At 36.9% G+C, this 11,838-nt stretch overlaps 1 protein-coding gene across 1 annotated transcript in view; it reads right to left on the bottom strand.

Moving 5' to 3' along the window:
• RAB21 (RAB21, member RAS oncogene family) overlaps positions 1-11,838 on the bottom strand; it is a 42,705-nt gene that overhangs the window by 16,468 nt on the left and 14,399 nt on the right. Inside the window, exons 4-6 of the mRNA XM_082351752.1 lie at positions 9,032-9,095; positions 2,648-2,702; positions 2,053-2,141 (exon numbers count right to left, since the gene is read on the bottom strand). Of these exons, the coding sequence (XP_082207878.1) occupies positions 2,053-2,141; positions 2,648-2,702; positions 9,032-9,095 (208 nt within the window). The remainder of the gene's footprint in view (positions 1-2,052; positions 2,142-2,647; positions 2,703-9,031; positions 9,096-11,838) is intronic.

Here is an 11,838-nt window from a genome sequence, read left to right as displayed (position 1 = left end):
ATGTATATTTTACAATATGGAAAATCATAAGTACTTGTACATGTTCTATAATTTTTAAAATAAACGTATAGAGAATATTCAATTCTTTTATATAAAGATATGATATATAACATTTATAAGCCACTGATCTAGAACCTCAGTACTCAAAGTATGGTCTGAGGACTAGTGTCATTACCGCTTGGGTGTCTGTTAGTAAAGAGAAGCTCAGGGCTTCCCTGGTGGCGCAGTGGTTGAGAATCTGCCTGCCAATGCAGGGGACACGGGTTCAAGCCCTGGTCTGGGAAGATCCCACATGCCGCGGAGCAACTAGGCCCGTGAGCCACAATTGCTGAGCCTGCGCGTCTGGAGCCTGTGCTCCGCAAGGGGAGAGGCCACGATAGTGAGAGGCCCACGCACCGTGATGAAGAGTGGCCCCCACTTGCCGCAACTAGAGAAAGCCCTCACACAGAAACGAAGACCCAACACAGCCATAAATAAATAAATAAATGAATAAATTAAAAAAAAAAAAAAAAGAGAGAAGCTCAGGCCCACATCAGACCCACATTATCAAATTATGCATTTTAACAAGATCCCCTAGTGACTGATATGTACAGCAGTGGTTCTCAAATTTTAGTATGCATCAGAATCATAACGAGGGATTAAAACACAGATTCTGGGCACCACCTCCAGAGATTCTGATTCAGTAGGTTTGGGGTAAGGCCCAAGAATTTGCACTTCTAACATACTCTCAAGTGATGTTAATGCTGCTGATTACGGGACCACATTTAGAGAATTAACGCTCTAGAAGAATTATGAATGATTTTCAGGCTTACATAAAACTGAAATTTACTTCAAAGTTTGTGTATATGTACATTTTTTTAGAGCAAAAAACCATCATTCTGAGGTCTATAACTACAAGGAATATAATTTGACAAAATCATTTCAATCCATTATTCTACAGACTAGGGTTTTCCTAAGTATAGTGTGTTCTATTGGTGATATGAGAAATGACTTTCAGATTGTATATAATAAACATTTTCCTTTCTCTTTTTTTAATATGGAAAAGCTCAAACATATATAAAAGTAGAAAGAAGAGCATAATGAAAATCTGTATGTCCATCACACAATTTCATCCATTCTTGGCGATCATCCCTACCATTATTTTAAATCAAATTCCAGATACGTAATTTTATTCATAAATTATTTTAATATGATTTCTAAAAGACAAAAACATTTTTAAAAATAAGAATTCTTTTTTTAAGCATAACCACTACACAATAACCACGCCTAAAAAAATTTACAATAATTTCTTAATATCATCAATAGCCAGTGAGTGTTCGTATAGTCCCAATTGTTTCACAAATGTTCTTTTTCACTAGTTTGTCAAATTAGGATCCAAATAAGGTCCATCCACTGCAACAGGTTGTTACAACTCTTAAATCTGTTTTATTCTGTCCATTCCTCTTCCATTTTTATTTTTAATAGTAATGCATATTTTTTAATATGTATTTAGCAAATACTACACATAAGATTTCATAGCCATTGATTACTACTTGAAATAGGGCTAAAGAAGGTATTTAAGCTTCAAAAAATGAGTTAAAGATATTAAGTAAATAATAATACTGGTCGATGTGACAAATCATCAATGGTCAAAATGGAAACTGTAAAACATCACCCCAGGGGCTTCCCTGGTGGCGCAGTGGTTAAGACTCCACCTGCCAATGCAGCGGATACGGGTTTGAGCCCTGGTCCCAGAAGATCCCACATGCCGCGGAGCAACTAAGCCTGTGTGCCACAACTACTGAGCCTGTGCTCTAGAGCCCGCGAGCCACAACTACTGAAGCCTGCGGGCCTAGGGCCCGTGCTCCACAACAAGAGAAGCCACCGCAATGAGAAGCCCGTGCACTGCAATGAAGAGTAGCCCCCACTCGACGCAACTAGAGACAGCCCACGCGCAGCAACGAAGACCCAACGCAGCCAAAAATAAATAAATTAAATAAATTAAAAACAAAAAACAAACAAAAAATCACTCCAGAGATATTACCAATATTTTTTAAAAAGCCATATACCTACTTTTACAAAGGTCAAGAAAGAGTTCCTCAATTCCTTTGTTCTGTTTGGCTGAAGTATGATAATGTTTTGCTCCCACAGATTCTGCATACCTTAAAAAAAAAAGTAACATCAGTAATTGACGTAAAAAAATGTTTTATATTTTTGTCATGACTGCTATGTGAACTTTTTTTACAATAGCAATTTTAGTGACTTATTACTAATTAACCCAGGTTTAGTGAAATTAAGATTATATACCATTTGATGTCTCTATATATTGAATCAACTTTTAAATAAGAATAAAACAAGACTTTTATTCTAAGTTAATTTGCAACCCAAATACTTTAGTTTTTGTGACTCACTATTGGGCCATGACAGTTTTCTTTTGCATCATTCTTATACTTTTTACTGAAACCACAAAGAGAAGTGAAAGTGGAATAACTTTAAATCTCACTAAAAGCCAGAAATTGCCAGTATAAACACGCTTCATTGAATCCACTAGCTCAATCTATATTAAGAGGTTTGAGTAATAACTAAATGGTAAAGTACATTGTGCAAAGAGGAAGACTTCTTACAGAGAGTGACTGAAGGAAGGAAGAGGAGAAGGGATAACACTTACGATTCTGCTTCTTGAATGGAAACATGTCTGTCCTTCTCCAAGTCTATTTTATTACCTAATTTGAAAATGTAAATGCCAGTCTTTAATATTGATTCATTTTTATAATGAAATTAAGCCACTTCTAAATATACAATTGCCATTTTAATCATCTGGAAAAATAATACAAATCCCCACCAGACTTCTAAATGTCCTGAAACTGTAAGGTTTCAGGACATTTGGATATGAGGGTTGATCATCACTGTCAAGGTGAATGCCTCAACCTCCCTCAAATGGCTCAATGCACATCCCTCCTGAAGCTGCAGCCTCTGTCAGAGAAAATAACTTTTCCAAAGAGATAAGCACTATTTATGATTTAGGGTATAAATGGGACTAAGATTCACTAGGGAATTCTAAGGATAAACCTACGAGTCTTAGCCAAGTGTAAATGGTCCCCAATCAATAATTATGGTTCATGAAAATATATTAGGCTAGCCTCTTGGATCCTAAGAATATTTTGGTTTTCTGGATGATATGAACTGGTTAAAGAAAGCATTAAAATATATGGCTTTTGAAGTACTTCACCACTGCAGGGGAAGAAGCTACTGTTTGTTTTAAAAACATGAGACAACTTAGTATATGAACATCATGCAGATTTTAAATTACTGAAAATAAGTTTAGCTCTCCTTAAACAATGGAACCAAACTGAGATTATGCCATAAAGCCACCAGAACAAAAGTGCAGAAACTGCAAAATGCAGATTCCTTATTATATACAGGGTAGAGATTACGGTAAGTAGGCTGGACAGAGTGCTAAAGGCAATGGAAATAACATACAGGAAAGGGGGAAAATACCCTACGAAAGGACACGTCAAACAAATATTTTCATTTCTTCTATTATGACCTATAGGGGTAAAAAAGGAAACCTTGTAAATAAGGTCATGTTTTCTCAGGACCTTAGAGAGTCTAGAAGACAATTTCAGATAAAGCATTGAAGTAAGCACCCAATGAAAGACGCGATGCTTAGAACTGAGAGGTACAAGCCCAGAGGTTCTGTATATGAAGACCTCAAATAATCTGAGCACCTAATTATGCGCAGCTTTAAGCAATGATCTGACACCATAGCCTAAGGTTGAGGGAGGGAAGCAGACATACTAAAGCTCAGCAGGTACTAACAAATTCAGTAATAAACTCTTCCTTCTTTGAACAGTTATCAGCCTACCTCAGCAAAAAGACACATATCAGTTCTGATTTCCCGCATTATATTTTATCAATAAAATTCTTAATTTGCTAAATATTACAACCAATATATCCAACAGTCACGAGTGGAATAAATTGTTTTATGCTATGAAGAATGCAAAAAGCACCACCTAGTGGCAGGCAGCTCCAACAAACAGAGGCACAAGATTCTGCCACTGTAAAAAGGTAAAACAGCCTCCTATAGATCAAAGGAGACTTTTGTTGCAATTAACTAAAACCCTATGAGTTGGTTTGTTAGAGCTTAAGGTCTCTTTTTTCAAAATCCACCATAATTACCAACATCTATTTTTAAAAACTGAGGATAGGGAAAGTAGACAATCACCTTGTTGCCTCAAATGAATATTTGGGGAAAATTATTCAGATACTGCTTTATTATTTAACAGCATTTTGAACTTAACTAAACTTTAATAAAGCCAGTATTTTTTTTTTTTTTTTAATCTTCTGGCCACGCCACACGGCTTGTGGGATCTTAGTTCCCCAGCCAGGGATTGAACCCGGGCCACGGCAATGAAAGCGCCAAGTCCTAAACAATGGACTGCCAGGGCGTTCCCTAAAACGAGTTATTATTAAAATAGCTAACTATTTTAATAACATAATTAATATTTTAAACAAAAAAAATCCCTCTACTAAATAACTACTATTTCTTTGAACAATAAGTGCTCATAATGGATTAACAGCGCAGACCAAGTCACAAAACTGCCTGTCAGTGACTGACACCTTTCCAAAGTTCAAGACCTTTTTAGCTATGTTCTTTTAAAAGCAAGAGAGCTAAAGCTTGCGGTTGAGGCTCATATCTGTTTCAATACTACTGTGCAGCCACACTGGGAACTTTCTAATAGGCTTACAACACCTGAAAATAAGAATAACCACCAAAGTAAGCACTTACTTGAAAGTATAGTACAATAAAGGCTAGGGGGGAAAACTGACTGAAGCTATTGGAGAGGAAAAGGCTATCCTGCTAAGAATACTAAAAATTTTATCTTCTTTAAAAATACCTATTTGAATTAAGAACAAGGAAGGGATACACCCATTGCTAAGGTCAGACGGCCTAATAGCAATAAAGAGCTAGAACTTTATTTTGCTTGGACTGGATGGTGTGTGGCCTAGTGGAAAGAAATTTTTAAATCTGATAAAACTTGTTTTTAAGTCCTGGCTCATTTCAAAACTATAAGATTTGGGGCAAATTACTTAACCCCTTAGTCTCACTTTGTACAAATGTAGCTAATAAACTTTGCAAGGTTGATGTGAAAATAAGATATATGTAAAAAGCCTAGCACACAGGACGTGTTCAATAGAGTATTTTTCAGCCATCACAGTGAATGATCGCAGTGAATGATCAAATGGAAAATGATCACAGTGAATGGTCAAATGGAAAATCAATACCGTTATGAGAGAATTAAACCCATGATAATTAACACACTTCCTACCACAACCCTGGTTGGCTTCGGAAATCCCTTAACCACCCCTCCCCCAATTTAGTTCGGTTTGCTTCTGTGCTATCACAGCACCCCCCCCAACCCCTTGATACCATGTATCATAATGTACAATAAAAGCCTGTTTTTCTCTCTCACCCTACATGATAAGCTCTGGGGAGACAAGGACCATATCTATTTTTTAACTTATTCACTACATTATTCTCAAAGCCTGGTACATAGCCAGCAATATATACTATTGGTTAAGTATACGGGCTTGAAGTAGCAGACAGACCTGTATTAAAATCCCAGGTCTATCTCTATATACTATGTAGTTTGGGAAGTATCAAGCTCTCTAAGTCCATTTTCTCATGTGTAAAATGGAAATGGCAACAATGCTTTCTTGCTGTGTTGTCAGGAGGCTTAAATGAAATAAGTGTGTATTCTTAGAATAGTACCTGGCACTCAATAAATGGTAACTATTATTAATAATAAATATTTGTTTAACAAACATACAAATGTTAAGGACAGACTAGAAACAAAATACTCTATTAAACAGAGCAACCACAGCCAAGAGTGCTGATCAATGGATTAACTAAAACTAGAGGGAAAAGTCTCTGCTAGCGAAGTATGGAGTTCTCTCTTCCTGCTTTACACATTATCAGTGATTTAGATAAGGACCTAGAAGGTTCGGCATCTAATTTACACATGAAAAAGCTTGTAGATTATATATCAAACATAAACATTCAGAAACATATGACAAGTTGAAATTCCTACACTTAGGTTTAAATAATTTAGTTATGTAGGAAGATGGGGAAAGCCTGACAGAAGAGCAATACTTATAAAAAAGGAATTCTGATTTTTGTTAACCATAATCTATGTAAAAGAGAAACTGAGTTGACATGACTGCTAAAAAGTATATGCAATCTTGGGCAATGCTGGTAGAAGGACAGTAAGAAGATTTTAAAAAAGAGAGAGCTATGGTATACATTGACTCGACAATGTTTGGATTCTAGTATTCATTTCAAGTGTAGGAGACACACTGATACACTGAAATAAACCTAGGAAAAAATAATCAGGATGATGAGGATGTCTGAAAGTTAGCCCAAACAGCTGAAAACCTAGGGAAGATTTTAGGTGAACCAACCAAGTAGGCTTCAAATGTTTGAAGGACTGTCTTGGGTAAAGGGAAAGGAACAAATATTTGTCATATGCCTACTCTATGCCAAGTGTTTTCCAAATCATTATTTAGTCTTCATCACAATCCTACGAGGTAGTATTATTTTGAAGTTAGTTTTAAAACAGGAGAGAAAATAAACACTGAACGTATACAGAATGAAATGAAAATCAAGACATGGAAAAAATAATGCAGATGTCCATCAACAGCAAAAGGAGAAACTGTGTAATATGCATAGAATTAAGTATTAGATAGCAAAGAGAGTAAACTGAACTACAACTATATACAAGAACATAGAGGAATCTTGTAAACATAATGTAAAGCCAAAAAAACAGACAGAAAAGCTCCCATACTATATGATCCTATTTATTTGAAATTCAGAACAAAACCAATCCATGCAGTAAAAAGTCAGGATTATGTCTGGGGGTAGGGGATGGTGAGGGGAAGGCAACTGGGGTAGTGTTGGGATAAGAAAGGAGCACAAAAAAAAAAAAAAGAAAAGAAAAGGGCTTCTAATGTACTGCTGGGGCTTCTAATGTACTGGTTACACAGATATGGTAACTTCATGAAATTTTCCTTTTGTGGTAAATGGGCTCTCAAAATTCGTCCAACTCTGAATTACAAACAGAATTCCATGTCACACTTGCCAATGGAAAAGGGAGAGTGAGAGCTTTTTATACTTTATACCAAACATTAATAAACATTATATAACATGAAGTGAGACGTATCTAACCCTACTTGGGGGCAGTAAGCTACCAGATTCAATATTACTAAACCTTCTTAGAATATGAACATGAAGAATACAAAGTTTAAGTTAATTATCCTAAGTTTATTCACCCAGCTAATTTTTTTTTTTTTTTGGCCGTGCTGCGAGGCTTGTGGGATCCTAGGTCCCCGTAGCAGAGACTGAACCCGTGCCCCCCTGCAGTGGAAGTGCGTAGCACTAACCACTGGACCACCAGGGAATTCCCACCCAGCTAATTTTTTAAATGTTACTTTGTAACCTTGGCCAAGTAACAAGTTCTTGAGGCTTCTTTGACTTTCCTTTTTTCTTTGTTTTTTTTTTTTAAGATTTTTTAGATGTGGACCATTTTTAAAGCCTTTATTGAATTTGTTACAATATTGCCTCTGTTTTATGTTTTGGTTTTTTGGCCCCAAGGCATGTGGGATCTTAGCTCCCCAACCAGGGATGGAACCCAAACCCGCTGCATTGGAAGGCGAAGTCTTAACCACTGGACTGCCAGGGAAATCCCTTCTTTGACTTTCTTAAGAATATGTTAGCTATGTTTCTTAGAATGTGTTAGTTCCTTCCTCTCTTCTGAGAGATAACCAGAATCCCAAATCATCAAATCTTTAGTCATTCACCTACTGTGACCACTTCCACTCCCGGTAAGTCCGATATACCAGACAGACAAAAGCAGGCCAAACTCACTAATGACTAGCTGCAGCTTTGGTCCCAAACTCCTATGTGGTCTACGACTCCAGTGTTCTTGTTTGAAATATTCCCACCATGTAGCCTAACATCTAGCATCTAGACTAAAAAGCAGGCCAGATTAGCTCCTGTTCCTCTCCCAAAACTTGCACCCTGATCTGGACCTGTAAAGTTTACCAATCTAATGGTGACAAAATGTAAGAAATGTAAACTCAGGTTAAAACAAAAAAATTCTTAAGGCTAAAAGCAGAATTTGCCCACGGTGACTACTCCATTCTATGTCCTCCACTAAAACTACCCTGGTTTCTCCCAAGCCGTTTATCAGTTATATAAAAATGAAGAGAGAAAACAGCCTGAGGCTATTCATAAGGATTAATATCTTAAGCAGAGGAGTCTGAATGACTTCAATTTGAATCCCATCTCTGATAGCTGCATGATATTGAGCAAGTTATTAAGTACGTTATCTCCAGGGCTCAGCTTCCTCTACAAAGCCCTCATAGGGTTGTGAAGATTACATGATATAATGTCCACTGAGTACACAGCACAGTGTCTGGAACACTTTATTGCCCAATAATTAGCTGTTATATCATAGAAATAATACTCTAAAGAAAAAGGAAACCAAAGAGAAATGCCATAAGTCCAACAGTGAGTTCTAGAGTTGTTTCACTTTACCTCTTAAGATATTTCTCCAGTCTAGTATATCATGATCTACTTATACCTTTGGAGTCAAATTTGTTCTTAACTCAAAAATGTGTATAGTTAAATATATAGAACAAGAACACAGCTTAAGTCATTGATTTTAATTATACTGTAAAGCAGTTGATGAACTCTTCTTTTCTAAAATAATCTTAAGATGAAAAACCAAAGGTCAAGTTGAAGCAAGGCTGGGGGACTTGAAGCCCTACATGTTTAGGGCTTCCCACTTGCTCCCCAAAGGCATTCCTTGAAGTATAGATGTCTGAATCTCCTGAAAGATCACTTCCAAATCCTTAATTATACTAAAATATTAAATACTAAAATACCACTCTTCTTTTCTCATGTAACTTTAAAATGAAAATTACTTATTTACTATTCTTTAATAAAGTGTTAAGGAAACAAAGGACATTTTTAAAAAGTAATGATGCTTACCAACTATACATAAACAGATTTCATTTCCCAACATTTTCCGTAATTCTTTGACCCAGTTTTTAACCTGTGTACACAAAAGAGTAAATATTAAAACAAATCCTGTAACAATGACTACCATTACAACACCTCAAAACTCAACCCTGTCAAAATACCTCAAAATTTTGTCTAACAGTCCATGTATTTAGTTATTACTAGGAATGATTCACTGTAGGATCATTTATATCGCAAACCACATACACAAACATCCAATGGAAAGATTTCTCTCTATATCTACACATAAGAATAAACAGAAGCATCTCTAATTACAAACTTTCATAACTGCCCATAAATCCAAGCAAAGCTGTTCACCAAAGCAAAAGCATGTCAGTTCCAGCTTCTGATAATAGATGCTTATAGAGAATCACTTTGGACTTAAGAAAACATGGGCTTAATTAAAAATCTTTTGTACCCCAACTGGGTCCCAAATAGAGGGCATAGGAGCTTCTGTGTCACACATTTAAAGGAAAAACAAAATGTACATAGGTACCAAAAAGAGTAAAATAAAATTTCATCCTTTGGTGTAGGATAGGTTTCTTCAGGTTCAGCGCTACTGATATTTTGGCTCAGATAGTTCTTTGTTGTGAGGGACTGTCCTGTGCAATGTATGATGCTTAGCAGTATCCCTGGCTTCCTACCCACTAGATACCAGTTCCATCCTCCAGGTGTGACAATCAAAGATGTCTCTAGACATTGCTGCCCCCTGGTGGAGAGCCACTGGTGCACAGTGACTCCAGTGGCAAACTGATTCTTCACTACGGATGGAGCAGAGCTGCAGGCACGGTTGGGAGTAAACTGAAATTAAGTAATTTTTTTTTTTTTTTTAAGTGCTGGGCTTCCTTCCTTCCTTTCTTTCTTTCCCTCTCTCTCTCTTTTGCTGCGTTGGGTCTCAGTTGTGGCACACAGGCTCTTCGCTGCAGTGCGTGGGCTGTCTAGTTGTGGTGCGCGGGCCCCAGAGTGCGCGGGCTCAGTAGTTGCAGCGCTCGGGTTTAGTTGCCCCGCGGCATGTGGGATCTTAGTTCCCCGACCAGGGATTGAACCCACGTCCCCTGCATTAAAAGGTGGATTCTTAACCACTGGACCACCAGCGAAGTCCCTGAAATTAAGTAATCTTTGAACTCATGATTTTAAATATACTGATTATAATAAAACAGGATAAAGAACCAACTTGGGATACCTACTTTCAGTTTTGTGTAATGGAATTTAGTACGTATGTAATCAAATGACACAGAACTTATATACCTTCCTAAAAAAAATACACACACATCTACAAATTACAAAAATTACATTAGATATGTGTGGTAAGCATTTACTGTGCATATGTTCCTATGCACAAAGTAACAGTTTCACACGCCTATTCTCTGCAAGAATGCAAAGGAACTGTAGTAAACACAAAATCTTTATAAAAACAAAGGTAATCAACAATTTATAATAGCACTGAACTACACTTTTCTCAGTACAGTCCCATCTTTTTGTTTCATTCACATATATGTATACCATGTTCAGAGAAGCATTTAACTTCCACCCTTAGTTGATTTCATATAAGAAAAATCTGACAGTACTGGTATAAAATGTACATCCTCATCACTTCAAAGGAAACATGCCAGAATCCAATTATGTATTATATTACCCTACTCCCTGTAAATACAGTATCACGACCTACTAAATCTAACCAATTTTTTAAAAATTTGTTATTCATCTGCAATCAGATCCCCCTCCACAGGCATCCTACTCATTACCCCCATACACTCTGTGATGAGTTAAAGATGGTCACCAATTCTTTGCCAAGAGTCTATTTCCTCTCTCTTTGACTCTGGGCTAGCCTTGTAACTTGCTTTGACCAAGAAAATGTGGCAGAACTAAAGCCATGCCAATTCCAGACTAAAGCCTTAAGAAGGTCAGGCAGCTACACTCTTGGGATCCAGCTGTCACATAAGAAGCTTTGGCTGGAATATGGAATAATGAGAGCATGTGGAGAGAGCACTGGAGAATGAGACACCAAATGGAGTGAGAGGCCATGTGGAGGAAAACCAGGCCCTCCTGGATCCAGGTTCCCACCCAGCCAAACACCCAGTTCAATGCAGCTGCATGAGTGACTCCACTGACACCACATAGAGCAGAGGACTTGCCCAGTCAACCCTCAAAAAACCACAGGAAATAATAAATCATTGTTTTAACTCACCAAATTTTGGGGGTTTTGTTATACAGCCAGAGATAACTGGTCACTTTTCAACCTAATAGACTCCACCTTCTTTTAAGCAATAAAATACTTAAACCATTTCTTTTTATGCCAAAAAGGCAGGAAGGGATAACAAACAGCACCCCAAATATATAACTTTTTAAAATATCATTAAATCTGAAAGCTACCTATTGCTTCATTTTTCTACTCCTTGGACTAAGTTTTTCCACATGGCATTAATAATCCAAGGGCTAACTTGTACATCTGCTTCATCAGTTAAATACTAGGAAATAAAATAAAAATAAAACACTAAAAAGGCAAGTAATTTCAACAAGTACAAACCTGTAACTCAAGGCAAGAAAAGTTTCTACCTTGGAAATTACCCCCTTTAGTTAAACATCCTTGACAAAGTTATTCCAAGAAGGGCTTTCAAAGAAAAGGTCAAATAAGTAACTAGTCACAATCCTAATTGTGATGAGAATTCAGAGGTAAGTTTAATGGTCACTCATTTTTGGTCCCAAACAACTATAAAAATTCTTTATTTTTGGTGAATGTTTAAAGAGGGGTTAAAAAAAAAATGGAGGAGCTTTAA

The sequence above is a fragment of the Balaenoptera borealis genome (genome assembly GCF_965194805.1).
Source record: "Balaenoptera borealis genome assembly, chromosome: 13".
Classification (NCBI taxonomy): Eukaryota; Metazoa; Chordata; class Mammalia; order Artiodactyla; family Balaenopteridae; genus Balaenoptera; species Balaenoptera borealis.
The sequence above is the reverse complement of the archived record's forward strand: the minus strand, read 5'-3'. Positions and strand labels throughout refer to the sequence as shown.